General features: G+C 43.7%; 1 protein-coding gene across 1 annotated transcript in view; it reads left to right on the top strand.

The window, feature by feature from the left end:
• Nucleotides 1-1781: 1781 nt before the first annotated feature.
• Nucleotides 1782-19081, top strand: part of SMYD2 (SET and MYND domain containing 2) — an 80844-nt gene continuing 63544 nt past the window's right edge. Inside the window, exon 1 of the mRNA XM_006834008.1 lies at nt 1782-1970. Within this exon, the coding sequence (XP_006834071.1) occupies nt 1798-1970 (173 nt within the window). The 5' untranslated portion in view covers nt 1782-1797. The remainder of the gene's footprint in view (nt 1971-19081) is intronic.

Here is a 19081-nt window from a genome sequence, read left to right as displayed (position 1 = left end):
GCACCTCCCCCCCTTCTATCCCTCCCCCTGTCTCCTGTACCTTTCCATAAAAAATCCTTGGTAATGTTTATAACCCAAATTCAATCACAGAATAAGATGTGATATAGTTACAAATTCCTTAACTGTGATAGCTCTTGAATTACATAAATACTGACAATAAAATTACTTTTACAATCTTTCAACATTGATTTACATTATTAGTGATGGTATTAGTAACTGGGTGAAAGTCTGTTTTTTGTTTTCCCCCTTTACTTACAACTTCATTCCCCTAATACTAATCACCAGAAACTTTGACAAAAACCAGAAACTATAAAAACACCAGCAGCAACTTAAACAAAAGCGTGTGCTTTGTGCACATTATTGTAGTGCACACAAAGGCATATGAAAGCATCATTGTCATTGAGTAACACTGACAGATGACCGGAGTGCATTAGAGGGTTCAAAAAAAAGCAAACAAATTAGCTTAGAGTTTTAGCCTTGTGGATACAGGTAAGCTAGATTTACGAAGTTTGTGTTGCTATTAACTAAGGGCAGGGATCTTTTATAAAAAATAGCAAATTTCTGCTAAAATTGCACAACAATGTTCTAGGCAGTCATTTGGTGTCACCCCACCCCCACATCACTCAGTGGAGTTCTCATGTGCCACCTCCAGTGATGCCACTGCATATTATGCAGACATTGGGTGAGCTCAGGTGACCAACGCATTCTACTTCTACCTAAATAATCACGTTCTACTGAGGGGCAGAAGGAGCTCTGGCAGCGTAGTGGTTACAAGTCAGGCTGCTAACCTCAAGGTCAGCAGTTAGAAACTACCAGCTGTTCCTCGTTAGAAAGATGAAGCTTTTTGCTCCTTAAAGAGTTACAGCCTCACAAACCCTATACAGGGTCACTATAGGTCAGAACCAACTCCAGGGCACATCACCACTGCGGGGCAGGGGCCAAACTACATTCACACTGAAAACTCTAGTTGAAAGCTTCATGGAACACATCCTTGGTTATATACCCAATTCATTGCAGAAAGGCAATTCTGATTGGTAGTGACCCTACCGGACACAGTAGAACTGCCCCACCTGGATCTTTACAATTAGTGTTTGGATATCTTTACGGTGGGTTCGGACAGTTAACAGTCAAGCGCTTAACCTCCGCGCCACCCGGGCTCGTTTGGAAATATAATACCCACCAACTCTCAGCACAAACTTTTTTTTTTTTAACTGACGGTGCTCTTTCCCAGTTTCTCTTCCGTGCTCCTGAATCGCTCCTATGGTTTTTGACAAGGACATTTAAGAACGTAGGGTGGAGGGACACCTGCATTCCTCTGAATCTGGAGGGTCATCCAGATTATCCCGGGGTGGCCTCGGATACCCGCCCTCCTAGGCGACCCTGGTCCGCCCACCGGCGAGGGGACCGTGTCCCAATCGCCCCGCGGAGGCACTACGGAGCGGCAAACTCCTTACGCCGTCCTCCTGAGAACCGCAGGAGTGCAGCTCTTTGTTGCTGCCACACCGGAAGCGGTCCTGGAGACGGCGGCGGCGGAGGGTCCAGCGCGTGCAGGGGCGGGGCGCCGAGCCGATGCTCCCCCCACCCCCCGGGGGCGCGCGAGGACCGGGCGGGGCCGCCGTCCCTTCCGGGGAGCGGGCTGCTGTCTCGGCGTCCGCCAAACGGCTTCCCACCCCGCCCCCCGCAGCTCAGTGACGCTTCTCCAATAACAGCTCACGGGGAGCCGCAGCTCCTGGCACAGCCGGAGCCCAGCGCCCCTCCGAGCCGGCCCAGCCCGCGCGCCGCCGCCTCGCTGCCACCATGTGGGCAGACGGCGATGGCGGCCTGGAGAGGTTCTGCAGCCCGGGCAAGGGCCGAGGGCTGCGGGCCCTTCAGCCCTTCCAGGTGGGAGACCTGCTCTTCTCCTGCCCGGCCTACGCCTACGTGCTCACGGTCAACGAGCGGGGAAACCACTGCGAGCACTGCTTCGCCAGGTAGGGCGGCTTGGCGGAGCGGAAGGGAGTCCGGAGCGCCGCGCTGGCGGCTCAAACCGCGGCGGGAGGAAGTGTGGGAGGTGCGCGGGGTCCTAGCGCCGGGAGGCTCCTGGCAGGGGAAGGGGTGGGGGGTGGGCCGGGCGCGTCGGTCGGTGAGCTTTAATCCCGCGCTGGGCGGTGCCACGTGCTTTAGCAAAAAGCAGCCAAGTTCCCGCCGCACGCTCCGCAAGGCACGTTGTCAGAGCTGTTCTCGCAGGATGTGTAAACCCGAGAGTGCACGTTACTGCCCTTAAACGTGGGCGCAGAGCCAGGTTTGTCCCAAGCATGGGCATGCGCTGCCCACTCGGGTATTTGGCAACGGGTCTCCAGATTGTGGCAGCTACAGTGTGTCTTCTCTAATTTGTGTTCACTGCGGTGCGTATCTCTTCTCCACAGCCCAGCCTTGCCTCAGGCTTGGCGTTTTCTCCGAGGAATTTAGTGACTTACTTTCATAAAAAATTATGTGGCCCCTGTTAATTCTTACACTTAATGTTTGGATAGAAGCCTGACTACACGCCCTGGATTCTCAGGGGTTGCACTGATTTGGAATTAGGAAAACATGGTTACTGCAGAGTGTGTGGTTAGAGACTATTTAATTGCAGCATATGATGTGTGTATTTACACCCACCCACACATAACGACATCCTCGAACTGTATGACAGTTTCAGAGCTGGAAAACACAGTGGAAATCATCATTCATAACCTATCTTTCTCCATTTTATGGATGAGAACGCTGAAGCCCAGAGACGTGTGATTGTATAAAGTTATATCCATAATTAGGGAAAAGAAGCTTACTCTCATGTTTCTGCCCATTTCCCACATAGTTGTTGTTAAGTGCTGTGGAGTTGATTCCGACCCGTAGCTACCCTGCATCGGAGAGCTGTTGAGCTTGAACTGCCAACTTTTCAGTTCAAACGGCTTTTCAGTCTGGCGCATTGACGCACAGCGCCACACCAAGACGTCTTGCTAGTTTTGTTAGCAACTCTAGTTAGTTGCTGCTAAGTTTACTGAGGTAGGAGGCAAGGTTTCTACTATTCTTTGTGGAAGGGAACTTGCTTAAGTTACTTTGAACCTCAGTTTTTTCATCTTTGAAATGGAGATCCCGTAAGTAGACTAGACCTGAGGCATTGCAGATAGGTACATTTTGAGTACATTCCTTGTGTCTACCGTACGCGAAACTACTACATCTCAGAGACCTGTGTATCTTACTCTACAATAAGATGTAGAAAAGGAAGGGACAAAGGCTAAATATTATAGTAATCTTGCCTAGACTCCCTGCCAGAACTGTCTTCCACTTGGGGGACCTGGAAAGGAACTAGACACAGAATCATGCAGTGGGCAGATTCAGGGCTGTATGTGATGTGGCTCTTTGAATTGGTGAGCCAAGAGCTAAAGGGTCATGGCACCACTTTGCGACATTTGAGTGAAGTGAGCATTGGGTTTTCCCAAAGTTAAAAAGACTGCTGTGACTGGTCCCTTGATCTTCTGAGCCTTGCTGTGGCTCAGAGTCTGCAGCAGTGTGGGTGTCTGCAATGGCAGGAGCAAAGCATTTCCCCCTATCCCAGAAGGAGCCTTCCTCAGGATCCTGGTTACTCCTGAGTCATCTTGTGAGGTAAGGACATAGATGCCAGGCACTAGTAGGTACTCACATAGCGGGTGCCTGACCACACCTCCAGTGAATTAAAGATCAAATCCCTCTGGGTTCAGAGGGAAAAGAGGAACAGAGCGATTCTTTTTAGCTATGAGTCTCTTAACCAGATCTACTACACACCCTCAGCCCTAGAACATTAACATACAGTCCCATGCAACTTCATATCAGTCAACCACAGTTATTCTGCCATATGTAATTAGAGTTTGCTTTTTACCTCTTTTCTTTCATTTTTTCTGACATTTGTTCGTGTCATTACCGTGCATGGGGTTTCCGAGGCTGTAAAATTTTATGGGAGCAGAAAGCCTCATCTTCCTTTCACGGATCGGCTGGTTTCGAACTGCTGCTCGACTTGTAACCAATGTGCTACCACATCTCCGTGATTTGCCTAGCAGAGCTTTTTTTTCTTTTAATTCACATCCAGAGTCAGTTTCCTCTTTCTCCACATTTGAAATAAACTAAAATAATATATAATACCTAGGATACTTATGACATTAGAAGTGTCTTTGTACTGCACTCTGTCATTTTTGTTACATCTAATTTGTTATAATTAGTTATTAGATTGGTCTATAGCAGTAACATTAGTTCCTTTATCATCTATTTGTATATGGCCAAAGAATAAATCAGCTCTGCCCAGCTGTAAAATAAGAGAATGCCTCCATGGCAGGACTTCAAACCAGTTCTTCCCAGTTCAGTTAATGGCTGATGGATAATTGACTAGAACTCAGACTTGAATTTGTAAAATGTGGGTGTACCAGAACACAGAAAAATTAGCAGGTAGATACTTTGCTAGAAACTTAATTTCCCTCTTAGGAAACAAGGTGTGTGTGTGTGTCTGTGTGTGTGTTGCATGGCAACCAAATTTCTTGAACAGTAGAGTTGGAAACAATGGTTCCCGTTTCAAAGTTGGTGGCTGACTGCATCACTTTCAGACTGTGTCACTCTCCACAGTCCTGGCCTTAAGTAGCTCCTGAAAGGGTTTTCTTCGCCTCTTTGGAGTATTCTGTTCTAGGGCTTTAACCCATATATTTTTTTACTTCCAGTTGTTGTTCTGCCACATTCACATTTTACAAAATAGGGTCTGTTTTGGTTTTGCTTAATTGGCCATGACTCAGCCAGTTCCAACTGATTTGAAGCCCTGCTCTATCAGGCCTCCAAGAAGTGGGAAGTGTGTACTTATTCCTGAAGGAAAAAAAAAAAAAACACTTCAAGATAAACAAACCATGATAACAATTAATATGGAATATTCTCTGTTGACAAGGTGGGCTCAAACCACAGTTGTGAGGATGGTGTGGGACCTGACAAGGTTTTGTTCTGTTGTGCCTAGGGTCCCTATGAACCAACTCAGTGGCACTTTAACAACATAAATTGAAAAATAATAGAAACTTTCTCAGATCACAGCAGAATTGGATTCGTTCTGTTAAGAGAAATTCTTACAAAGATTTTTTCCTGGAAGTCTTAAATTTGTGCCACAGTTTGTTAGTTTGGTGGATGGTGCTTGGGAAGACATGTATCCTGTCTCTTCTGCCAGAGGGCTACTCCCTAAAAATAAGAATTTCTTCCACTTGGATGTTGTTTTGACTATACAAGTTTATATATACATGTAAAACACACAAACACACAACTTTGTAAGCCTGCTCTCCAGGTATTTTTTTTAAAGATACTTTTTACTTTAAACTTGTTATTAAGATATATTTTAACACTTGATAGTATTTATCACAGAAAGGGAGAAATCCGTTGTGTGCCAGTGTTCCATGTGCATAACCATTCTGTGTGCAGCTCTTGAGGTGGGCAGATCTTTTATTCTTTTTGTTTCTTGGTACAGGGAAGAGTCGCAAGACCCACTTAGCTCCTTAAAGTAGAAGTGTTGGGACCCAGTTTTAGTGCACTTAATTTTAAAAACAACCACTTAGGCTCACTCAAGTGGTTGTTTTTAAAATTAAAATGTTTACATGAGCAAAACACTATGATTAGCACTATTGTAGCAGTTATAAGAAATTTTTAACTAACGTCTTCTAGACTTATCCTGTACCAGTTGTTGTTGTTAAGTGCCGTTGACTCAATTCCGACTCATAGCGACCCTGTACAGGGTTTCCGAGGGTGTAAATCTTTACGGGCGTAGAAAGCCTCATCTTTCTCCCACGGAGCGGCTGGTAGTTTCGAACCGCTGACCTTAAGGTTCGCAGCCCGATTCAGTATTCATTGTTGTATCAAAGTACTTATATATTAGTTGCTCTTCATATGTACTAAGGACCATAAAGTCTCAGGGCTACGTCCTTCAGGTTCTTTGAGAGTGGCCTGTGTGCACATCAGGGGGCACCGTCCTCAGGCTGCTGTGATTCTGCCTATTATGGGAATGTTCTCTGAGAATTGTGGTCTCTAAAGGGAAAAATAGCTTCAGATGCTTTCACATTTTCATGTTCTCTGAATGAAAAATTGGACAAATGCTCTGATAGGGACTTTCCCCCTTTTTATATGTATGTATGTATATAAAATGGGTGTTGTTGTTGTTAGGTGCTGGCGAGTCTGTTCTTACTCCTGGTGACCCCCTGCACAACAGAACTACACACTGGCCAGTCCTGTGCCGTCTTCACGGTCATTGTCAAGCTTGAACCCGTTATTGCTGCAGCTGTGCCATTCTGCCCCTTCACTTTACCAAGCATGATATCCTTCTCCAGGGACTGGTCTCTCCTGACAATATGTCCGAAGTATAAGAGAGGAAGCCTGGCTGTCCTGGATTCCAGGAGCATTCTGGGTGTACTTCTTCCAACACAGATTGGTGTGTTCTTCTGGCAGATCATGGTACTTTCAATACTCTCCTGCAACACCATAACTCAGATGCGTCAATTCGTCTGTCTTCCTTAGTCACTTGTTCAGTTTTCACATGGGTATTAAGATTGAAACATGCAGACAACAGATCTCCTCTACAAAGTTAGACTGTTGTTGTTAAGTTCATTCACGTCAGTTCTGACTCATAGCTACCCTGTATAGGGTTTCTGAGGTGTGACTGACGATATTGAACTACCGACATTGTGGTTAGCAGTCCCATGCTTATTTATCCTACAGAACCACAGAATGCAAAATTTAGCTATACGTGTTAGGTAATTACAAGAATAGCTTCATGAATGAGCATCAGGCTAAAGCCACTTCTCAAACGGCAGAGGCCATGCACACCCCGATTCACCACTGAGCCAGCTGTCCATATGATACATGCTGTCTCTGTCCCTAGTCATCAGGGTTAAGTCACTTCTTAAAATCTAAGAGGACACTGTCCTTGGGTTCATAATATATTGGCATGACTGACAAAAATCACAGAACATACTAAATGTTAAACTATTGGTTTTATTATAGTTGTTGTGTGCTCTTGTGTCGGTTCCAACTAATAGTGACCCTATCTGGGATTTTCAAGGCTGTAAATCTTTATGGCAACAGGAAGCTTCATCTTTATTTTAGTTGTTGTTAAGTGGTATTGAGTAGGTTCTGACTCATAGCAACCCTATATAATGCTTCCAAGGGATGGCTGGTGGGTTTGAACCACCAACCTTATGGTTTGCAGTCCAGTGCTTGTCCTAAAGCGCCACACCCAAAAGGATATAAATCAAGATCATTACAAGGAAGAGATGCACAAGCTCGATCTGGGAAGATTCCTATGTGGAGGTGCTCAGTCTTCAGAGATATGTCACCCACCCTTTGCAGATCAAGAAACCCTCAGAACCGTAGTATTCTGAGCTTTTTATTGGCTAGTTTTGCATGAGAAGTAATTCTTGAGATCTGGTTTGGCCAGTCAGCAGCACAGATCCTCAGGTGTGGCCTGGAAGTCTCAGACTAAGGCACCCCACCCGCTCCAGTGGTTATTTCTCCAGAGCCAATGTCAAGGGCTACCTTACATAAGAGTAAAGCCAGATCATTAACTCCACAAACCACACCAAACCCACTGCCCTTGAATCCCCTCTAACTCATAGTGACTCTATCGGACAGAGTAGCACTGCGCCATAGGGCTTCCAAGACTATAAATCTTTACCAGAGCACACAGCTTCATTTTCCTCCCATGGAGCAACTGATGGATTTGAACTGCCTACTTTATACTAAGCTTCTCTGAATTCCTGTATTCTTCAGCTGTACGGTGTACACACTAGCTCCCACCCTACGCAGTTATGAGAAGTAAATGAGCTAATGGAAGGCAGCACAGACCTGGCATAGTAGGCTGTCAGAATCAGTTGAGGTTTTTTAATTGTTCATGTTTGATGAGCTCTGCTTGCTAAATGTTTGCTTAATTAGATCACTTGGTAAAGTATACTTCGGGGATATTTTTCTGGTGGGGACAGTGGGAGAGGGGTTACTGGGAAGAAAATATTGGGAATTATTGTCCAGTGTAGTCATCATTCAGATGGCACGTTGAGCCAAAACTAACACCAGCTGATCTTAAACTTGAGTCCTTCAGATTAGTGATGGAAATTTGTGTTCAATATCAGTATTTTTCAAACTCGAATGGAAATGTTATCATGAAGCTTGTTATGTGCCATGGAGTCGGTTCTGGCTCATAGTGACTTTGTGTAAGGATTCCGAGGAGTGGCTTGTAGGTTAGAACCTCCAGCATTACAGTTAGGAGTCCAGCGCTTATCACACAGCGCCACACCAAGACTCCTTAATGAGATAAAGTGACTTAGAAAAATTCCTTTCATCCAAAGTGTTTAGATACTTCAGTAGTCTCTTAGTGTGAGATGCAGCAAATATTTTGGAGAAGAGAAATGGAGGAAACCAGAATTTTCCACCTGGCAAGGATATGGTGGCTCCTCTGTGCTTTACCTTTCAGGACAATTCTTGCAGCTGCGGCAAGGAGCTATCCTGAAAGACTTCAAATGTACCAGGCGCCGCAACGCGCATACTTTTCATTTATGGGGAGCATAATTTCTGTTACAGCTTATAGGGGTTCAGTGATTGAGCTGCACTTTTGGAAATGATTTCAGATGAAAGAGACAGCACAGAGGCAGAATATCCTGAAGTGAAATTCAAACCCTGGTGAGTTAAAACCGCCTTTTAACACCTTTCCCTCCCAAAAGCAATTCCACAAAATCCTCTCAGTCAAAAAAAATCTGAAGATCCCATATAAAGTGACATTCCTTTAAATCATACTGCTCTTTGCAGCTCATAAAGCATTTCCAGATACATTCTTATTTGATCCTCCCAAGGATGTATGGTGCAGATAGAGAGCTTTATTCCATTTTACATAGGAGGAAACAGAGCCAGGGAGAGCTAAAGCGGTTTCCTTGAATTTTACTTTTTTTCTTTTTGTCAAATATCTATTGAGTGCCTCCTGTGTGCTCTGGGGGACTTGGCCAGATGTTCTTATTCCAAGTATAATTTCTCCTGTGCCCCTTCATGGCCTGAGCCCACTGTGTGGTTTGCCCATGGTGTTCTTATTTAGTGCCCCTATAACAGAAATAAAACAAGTTGTTGTTGTTATGTGCCGTCGAGTCAGTTCCGACCCATAGTGACCCTGTGTAGGGTTTCTGAGGAGTGACTGGTAAGCTTGAACCACCAACCTTGCAGTTCAAACCACCTTTGCAGTCCAGCACATTAACCCGCAGCACCACACATGTTGGTTGTTGCTGGTAAGTACCATGGAGTCGGTTCCGACTCACAGTGACCCTGCACAGGGTTTCCAAGGTTGTAAATCTTGACGGGAGCAGAACGCCTCATCTTTCTCCCGCGGAGCAGCTAGTAGTTTCAGACTGCTTACCTGAGGTTGGCAGTCCAACTCGTAACCACTGGAGGCTTTAAAGTACAGAAATCTATTTTGTCACAGTTTGTTGTTAGGTACAATCAAGTCGGTACTGACTCATAGTGACCCTGTGCACAGCAGATTAAAATAGTGTCTGGTCCTGCACCAACCTTACAATCGTTGCTACATTTGAGCCCATTGCTGCTGCCACTCACTGTGCTAGTCCATCTCATTGGGGGACTTACTCTTTTTCTCTGACCCTCCATTGTACCAAACATGGTATCTTCTCCAGGGACTAGCCCCTCCTGACAAGTCCAAAGAATGAGAGACAAAGTCTGGCCATCCTGGCTTCCAGGGAGTGTCTGGCTGTACTTCTTCCACCACAGATCTGTTTGGGGGTTTTTGGCAGTCCATGGTACTTTCAATACTCTCCTCCAACACAACAGCTCAAATGCATCAATTCTTCACGGTCCTCCCAAATCACTGTCCAATTTTTGCATGCATGCAAAGTTATTGAAAATAACGGTTAGGGGTCTAAAACTCCAAATTCAAGGCATTGGTCCTCGGAAAAGACTCATGTGGGGCTGCTAGTAAGGTGGGTGATTCAAACTCACCAGCTGCATCTCGGAAAAAGATGAGGCTATCTGCTCCCGTAAAGATGTATATAGTCTGGGAAAGTCAAAAGAAACAGGTGCTGTGGGTCAATTTGAACTTCAAAGCTGGCGGTTTAAACTCAGCAGCCGCTCCTCAGAAACTGTACTGGGTCTCCCTGAGCCAGAACAAACTGTGGCACTTACCAACGCACTTAACAATGCTGCCCGATATAGTTGTTGCTCCACCTGGTATCTATTTGACTCCTTTTAGGACTGCTTCTTTGCATAATGTGCTCTTTTTCCATCTCAAAAGTGGTTAGCTTTAACCCTAACCACCCCACCCCCACTGGAATGACCTCATTAATGTAACAAAGAAAACCTGGTCCTAAATGGAAATACATTTGTGTGTGTGGAGTCCTGGAGTGGTCCTGTAGGATCAACACTGGACACTACTAACTACAAGATGGTGATTCAAACCCACCAGCCTCTCCTGGGAAACCCCATGCAGGGTCACTATGAGTCAAAACTGACTCAGTGGCACCTCTAACAACAACAACAATATTAAACATACATATATATATATATATATATTATATATATGTATGTTTAATATATATATATATATATGCTGTTGTCGTCCAGTCAATTCCCACTCATGGAGACCCCATGTGTTGGTTAGGATTTACAGCACATTTTGGGGGGAACACAATCCAAGCCACAGTACCTGGATACCAGGGACTTAATTCACCAGTAAATATAATTGTTACCATTTTTCTTTTGTCTTCTCCTTCCCTCAAGTAATTCAACAAAGTAATGCTTTATTTCTAAAAGTTTTAAAAATAATTTGATTCAGCTGTCTTAGATCTATATCATATGCTGCATGGTGAGTTCATAGATACTGGTTTTATTACGATACTTTGGAATTTACTTAAGTCATATCTATTATATATAAGGGGTTCTGGTAGCGTAGTGGTTGCGAATTGGGCTGCGAACCTTAAGATCAGCAGTTCAAAACTACCAGCCGCTCCACGGGAGAAAGATGAAGCTTTCTGCTCCCGTAAAGATTTACAGCCTCGGAAACTCTGTACATGATAGCTATGGATCGGAACCGACTCGACAGCGCTTGACAACAATAATAACATATATATAAGTTTTTTAAATAACAAATTTACATAAGTTATATGTAAATTTGTAGTATTTTTATGTATACCAATTATTAGGTTATAAGACATTAAAATATTATGAGGCTTTGGACCTTTTATAGATCTGGACCATTTAAAAATATAATGCTGGAACGAAACACGACTTTTCGTTTCAATCTTTATATCTTCATTTTTCTGTCCATTTCAGTGTCTACCTTTTCCTTTTTCTTAAACATAATCCTTTCTCAGGAACCTCTCTGGGTAAATGTTCCATTGCCGTTACATTGTGCAGCCATCCTGAAGGGTGAGCAGGTTACACACTCTTGGTTAGATAGTCTTGTTGTTAGGTGCCTCTAAGTGGACTGTGAGTCATAGTGACATTATATACTACAGAATGAAATGTTGCCTGGCCCCGTGCCATCCTTACAACTGTTACGTTTGAGCCCATCATTCTAGCCACTATGCCAGTATATCTCATTGAGGGTCTCCCTTGTTTCCACTGAGCCAAAAAGCATGATATTGTATTTCAGAGATTGGTCCCTCCTGATCACCAGTCCAAAGTGAGCCAGACTTTGTCTCACCATCCTCTCTTTTAAGGACTGTTTTGGCTGTACTTTCTCCAAGACAGATTTGCTCATTCATTTGGCAGTCCATGATATAGTTGGTATTCTTTGCTAACTTCATAATGCTAATATGTCAATTATTCCTCCTCTTCATTCATTACCCATTGTCCAGCTTTTGCATGTACATGAGGCAATTGATAGTTCTATAAACATACTTTTTGTTGATGTCTGTAGGATAAACACTGGGCTGAAACATAAGGTTGATATGTAGGGTCACTATGAGTGAGAGTTGATTGGCCGGCACTTAACAACAACAACAACATCATTTCAGACTCCCAGCCACCCTGTGTACAACAGAAGGAAGCACTGTCTGGTCCTGTGACATCTTCACAATTGTTCCTTGAAGCCTATTGCAGCCACTGTTAATTCATCTCCTTAGGGATGTACCTCTTTTTCACTGACCCTCTAGTTTACAAAGCATGCTGTGTTTTTCCAGGAACCGGTCTCCTGATAACATGTCCTAAATACATGAGACGAAGTCTTGCCATCCTAGATTGTGAGGCTCATTTTGGCTGTACTTTGAAGAGAGATTCATTTATCCTTTGGCAGGAGTACTGGTGTGGCGCTATGGGATAAGCACTTGATGGGAAAACTTGGTTGAACCACAAGGTTGGCAGTTAAAGTCTGCCAGCCTCTCCCTGGAAACATTGTATAGGTTCCCTGTGAGTCAGAACCGACTCAGTGACACCTAACAACAACAACACGGCAGTCCATGGCATAACTTAACATTTTCTGCCAATAACATAATTCAAATGCATTAATTTTTTTTCTCACTCTTTCTTCTTCATTATCCAGCTTTCACTTACCTATGTGCTATAAAGGCTTTCAAATGCTTTTGAGTCTATTTCTTTTCATAGGAACCCCATAGAGGGTTTCCAAGGAGTAGCTGGTGGGTTTGAACCACCGACTGTGCGGTTAGCAGTCGAGTGCTTATCCTACAGTGCCATATCAGGACAGCAATTCTTAAATTTCTTAGAAAAGATCCAGAACTCAGTATTATAGTTTGGCAGCCACCTGGTCTTGAGGAGAACTGAGAATTTGTGAGAATGAGAGAAAGGAAGGTTGTCATTAAGTGCCATTGAGTCAGTTCTGCCCCTTGGTGACCCTGTATAGAGTTTCTGAGGAGCAACTGGTGAGCTTGAACTGCCAACCTTGCAGTTCAAAGGGACTTTACAGCCCAGCTTCCGCAGAGACAAAATTTCTTCTGTATGTATAGTTTGGTGTCTTTGATATGTATAATTTGGTGTCTTTGACTTAGCTTCTTTTAGCTTAGCTTAAATGTTTCTTTCGTTTTCCTATCAATATAAACAGCATATGAAATATTTACAATTTTATGCACTTCTGCTTCCCAAGGAGGCAATCAATAATCTTAAGCACCTTTTTGATTCACGGAGTCATTACTAACCAGAATCGTTCCTCCCACACACCTGCTGTTTGGACATCAGATGCAGAGTGGAGATCACCATAGCTCTCAGTACAAGGCATGAATTCATCTGGTCTGTGCAAGGCCAAGTTTAGGATTTGCTCCATCTATTAGAATATGTGTGAGTATCCATCCGTCTCATCACCGGGGAGCTAGACAAAGCCTAGGTCAGACTGATTCAGAATGTGAGCCCTTCTCTGTTCAGCCTGGCTGCCACTGCAGTGATTTTCTGCAGCAGTAGTCAGGGGGAGGTCCTGGAACCAGAGGGAGGAGGCTGGTATGTTGGAAGGCTCCATCAGTCTCAGGGGACTTGCACTGTCAGCCTTTTACACAGTCCCCATCACCTTTCCCACCCACATCCCCAGCTCTCTCATCTCTAGGTTTACCAGAAAATCTGCAGTAGTTTAGGGTGCAGTGCTCCGGCAAGGGAATTGACTGAAGTAACTGTCTTTTCAGGGGTTGAACCCTTGACCTTGGCCTCATTAGCACTGGCGCTCTATCTAGTCACAAAGCCACATGCCTCACTCTCTGTAACTTCTTCTGACTCCCCTTCCTGCCACCCTCAGTGGCCTTCTTTTCAATCACAAAGGCGTTCACACCAACACAATAGAACAGAAGGAAATCAGATCTCTTCAAGACTTCTCTGAAGGACAGAAATATGCAATTTACCAGGAAAATTAATACCAAAAAAAAAAAATGTCTTGAAGATTCCAGAAACAACTTCTCTTTCTAGTCCATGCATTTGTGGAAAATCCAGCTGTGTGTCTCTCAGATACAGATACGCCTTCAATCAGAAATTTAAGAATATGGAATTCCTTCATAACAATTTATTAACATAAAATCTGGTGACTCTTGTCCACCAAGCAGAAGGCTTCAGGTGACTAAGTAGAAACCTTACCGTGTATATTATGAAAAAGGACTGGGCTAGGTTTTATAGGAAGGAGTGGATCTGGAATTTGTAAGTGCTTCTTATCTTTAGCAAGTTGATAGTCCCTAGAGACCAAAATGCATGCTTATTACAATAACTGAGATGGTGCTGTGTATCAGCTGGAGCACTTAGATGCACAGGGCATGCTGCTGCCAGCGGGATGCACAGGTACCATGGAGGAAAGGAGAACTAAAGAAAACCCACTGGAGAAGTGAATTTCAACCAGGGCTTGAAAATATGGGCATATCCTGGGGAAAGGACATGGAAAGAAAATCTGGCTGGCAAACGAACAGTTATTGATGTGTGCCAAATAAAAATCTCAGGGATATGGTATCCTGGCACTTGAAAGGGAGTTACATTGAAATGTGTGACAAAATGGAAAGTTCTTAAGCCAGAGGAGCTTTTTTTTTTTTACAGTCTGTGAGTGCCAGGAAAGATACATACAAACACTTGAGTCATGTTTGTTTAAGAAACACTTGCCCCTCTATCTACCTGCTGAAAATCCTCGTGTCAGTCAGTCTGACAAGTCTGTAGTGGAGAGACAACTGCTGCCACAATGGTAGACAGACTCACACTTTCATAGTACCTCAACAGTAGGAGACATTGAACTGTACATTGTAAACTCCTGGAGAATGGGGATTCTGTGTGCTTTTAAGTGATTCAACAAGTATTTGTGTTAATAGAGCACTTATTAGGTGCTGTCAAGTCGATTTTGACTCAGTGAGCCCATGTGACAGACTGGAAATGTCCCGTAGAGTTTTCTAGACCCTTATCCTTACAGGAGCAGGATGTGTCCTGAAGAACCACAAGGTGGGTTCCAACTACCTCAGGTGGGTTCTAGCCACCGACTTTTTGGTTAGCAGCCAAGTGCTTAACTGGTGTGCCACCAGGCCTTTTTATGCAGCTTTTATTGCCCTGGTGTGGTGCTGTAGGTTAAACAAGTTTGAACCACAAGGTCAGCAGTTGAAACTCACCAGCCACTTCTCAGAAACCCGATACAGGGTTGCTATGAACCAGAACTGACTCAAGGACACCTAACAACTGATAACCATGAGGTTGGTGGTTCGAACCCACCAGCCACTCCTTAGAAACCCTATATAGGGTAGCTATGAGTCAGAACCAACTTGACGGCACTTAACAACATCATATTCCTGGGAAACAAGGAAAAGAATGAAAACCCCTGCCATCACAGAGTTTAATATACTAGTAGATTTGAGCCATCTTGATCTTGTTTTTAGTATGTCTAACTTTGTAAGAGGTTACCAGATGTTGCATTGAAGGCAGTGATGTTTTGGGGTTGAGTATTTGCTTTTCAATTCTTTTACTCAGCTGAGAACTGGAAATTCCTGTGTGTAATGAAGAAAATCCTGTTAACCAGAGATTTTAACCACAAAACCTAGGTCCACGACTAATACAAAAGAAGATTGTTGTTGCTGTTAAGTGCTGGCAAGTCAGTTCCGACCCCATAGCAATCCTATATAGGGATTCCGAGGAGCAGATGGTGAGGTTGACCTGCCAACCTTGAGGTTCAAACCGACCTTGCAGTCAAGTGCCTATCCTACAAATGAATATCGCTTTGATCAAATAATACTTGCTGTTAAGTGCCATCAAGTTGGGTACAATTTATAGCCAACCTTGTACCTTGTGGTTAGCTTATGGTTAGCAGTCCAGTGCTAATCCTATAGCACCACACCAGGACCCACCCCAAAACCCATTGCCATTGAGTTGGTTCCAAGTCCTAGTGACCCTGTAGGACAGAGGAGAACTGCTCCTCAGCGTTTCCGAGACTGCACATCATTAGGGGAGCAGACAGCCTCATCTTTCTCCTTTCAAATACTTGATGACACTGGTGTGCTGTGGAGGCTGTGTCGACTCATAACAACCCTTTGTTAGGGTTTCCAAGGCTATAAATCTCTGGGATCAGAAAGCTTCATCTTACATAACGCTGCTGGTGGATTTGAACTTCTGACCTTGCAGTTAGCACCCATCTAATAACACACTACTACACTACCAAGTCTTCTTTCAAATAATTGCAGTCTCCCTACATTGTGTTAATAAAGAAGCAACAGCTTTGGGTAGACATTTTGAATGCTAATGGACTGTTGTTGTTGTTGTTGTTGTTAAGTGCCATCGAGCCGGTTCCGACCCAAATGGACCGTAGGCTGTTCTTATTGTTATTAAGTGCCTTTGAATCAGGTTCAACTCGACTCTTAGTGACCCTGTGCAGTGTTTCCAAAAAGCAGCTGGTGAGTGTGAGTCACCAACGGTGTGGGTCCCGGTCCAGCGCTGGTTCTGCAGCGCCCCACCAGGAGCCCTATCCACACACCTGAGTGTATAATTCTATCACTTAAAAAACAAAACAAAACAAAAAACCCTGTCAACCTCTTTTCAGTTTAAAAGCTTTTCGTTTCACAAAGAAGGATTTAGAAACAGTCTATATACTTTGCCCAGTATTTAATTTATTCACTCAAAAGTATTTCAGCACTTGTTCAGGCCTAACAAGACACGAGCTACCAAATATTTTACAAGAATTAAACCTGAAAAATCAAATTCACTACCATCCAGTCTATTTGACACATACCAACTACAGAGGACAGAATTAGAACCATACCTTAGGATTCCTGCAACTGTAGTTTTGTGGGGGTTTTTTTTTGGGGGGGGGGAATGGAGAGCCCTATATATTTTTTAAATGTTTTATTGTGAATCGTGTAAAGGTTCACAGAGAAGATCATCAGTTTTACATCCAACAAGTCCTATTTGTTTCATTACAGTGATTGCAGTCCCTCTCAGTATTTACCTCTATTCATTTTTACTCTTACTTTCCGCCTTAAGTCTCCCACTACCTTCATCTTTCCTCTGCCAACCTCTCTCTTGTTATATATCTCCTACCTTGTCACCCGTGTTAACATGTGCATACCCTCTAGCCAAGGAACTCTGGTAGCGTAGTGGTTAGGAATCAGGCTGCAAACTGCAGGGTCAGCAGTTCAAAACTACCAGCTGTTCCATGGGAGAAAGATGAGGCTTCCTGCTCCCATAAAGATTTGCAGCCTCGGAAACTCTGTACAGGTTTGCTGTGAGTCGGAACCGACTCCACAGCACCTAACCACCACCACCCTCTAGCCCAGGAATAATTTTCCTTCCCCTAAACCATCATGGTGGTGGTTGTGTGTTACTGAGTCCGTTCTGACTTGTAGCAACCCTGTATAGGGTTTCCATATTGTTAAATATTTATGGGCGCAGAAAGCCTCATATTTCTCCCACAGAGAGACTGGTAGATTGAAACTACTGACCTTGCAGTTAGTAGCCCTACTTGTAATCCACTGTTACCAGTGCTTCTTAACCATCGTAGAATGTTTCTATTATCAAGAAAACCTTTTCTTAGCTTTTTACAACTATAGTGTCATTCACTATTTGTCCTTTTATGATTGACTAGTTATGTAAGCATAATGTTCTGTAGGTTCATCCATGTTATGAGGTGTTTGCAGATTCATCATCGTTCTTCAAAGTTGTGTAGAGTGTTGTATGTATGTACCAGAGTGTTTGGCCATTTTTCTGTAGATGGACATTTGGGCTGTCTCCATCTTTTTGATGTGTCCCTTGTAGACAGCATATTGAAGGAGACTGTTTTTGTAGCCACTCTGCTACTCTCTGAGAGACTGTGAATCTTTATGGGAGCAGCTGGTGGGTTTGATCTGTAGACCTTCCAGTTAGCAGTCCAGTGCTTAACCAACAGTGCCACCAAGCCTGCTTTTTCTAAGAACAGAGAGCAGGGAAAATAAGCCCACCTTAAGTTTGAATTACATTGCAGAGGCAGGAGTGCTTGGTGGTGGTACCCAGGAATAGGAATCATGCACCATGTCTGAGTTTACTTTGGTCTTTCATGTTAGTTTCACTCTAATTGTCCCAAATTGCTGATGTATGAGGGGACTTCAAAACGTTTGTGAAAAAAAGTTCATGATTTTTCAATTCCATTTTTTAAAAAAACATTTTGAAATCCCCTTAAATAGTCACGGATAGATAACAGACGTGTACACCCTGCTAGGTTTCCCCTCATTCGTTCTCTTCATCTTTGCTCCCATAGCAACTTGTACATACTTCATTCCTTGTACATACATAACACTTGATCTTTGAATACAAGAATTAGAAATTATTCATATCTGTAACCCCTGCAATTAGCAATGGGGACTGGCATTCTATTACCTTAATAATATTTAACTCCATTGTCTCACTTCTGAAACATTTTATTGATGGTCTTTGAACAGGCCTCATTATCTGTCACTAACTCTGTTCATTCTTTGAAGTGAATCCTTATAAATACTCTCAGAACCCTTCATGGACACTGTATTCAGGACAGTCTAGACTGATCAAGTCGCCTCTGTTAAGGACCCATGTCAGCGAATCCAGTTTATTCCCCCCATTGCGTTTTAAGCCCTGAGCTCTACCTCATGGCAACCACGCGTGGACAGTAAAACTGCTCAGTGGAGTTTTCAAGGCTGTGACCTTTTAGAAGCTGATCTCCAGGCATTTCTAAGCAGGTGCCTCTGGGTGGGTTCAAACTGCCAACCTATCAGCTAGTTGTTGCTCTTAAGCAACCCTGTATAGAGTTTCTGAGAAGTGGCTACTGGATTTGAACCACTGAATTTGTGGTTAGCAATCCAGTGTTTATACTATAGTACCACACCAGGGCTTCATTTTATTCGTTGTTAAATGCCATTGCGTTGGTTCTCACAGTGACCTTGTATAGGATTTCTGAGGATGGGTTTGGACTACCAGCCTTGTAGTTAGCACTCCAGTGCTTATCTTACAGTATCACACTATTATTTATATAATAGTGAAATGCCGTTGAGTCAATTCCAACCCATAGTGACCCTGTATAGGGTTTGCAAGGAGCAACTGGTAAGCTTGAACTGCCAACCTTGAAGTTCAAATGGCTTTGCAGCTGGTGTATTAACCCACAGTGCCACACCAGGAGTATATATATACACACACACAT

The sequence above is a fragment of the Chrysochloris asiatica genome, unplaced genomic scaffold, assembly GCF_000296735.1.
Source record: "Chrysochloris asiatica unplaced genomic scaffold, ChrAsi1.0 scaffold00009, whole genome shotgun sequence".
NCBI classification, from domain to species: domain Eukaryota; kingdom Metazoa; phylum Chordata; class Mammalia; order Afrosoricida; family Chrysochloridae; genus Chrysochloris; species Chrysochloris asiatica.
This window is presented reverse-complemented; position numbering and strand designations above follow the sequence as displayed.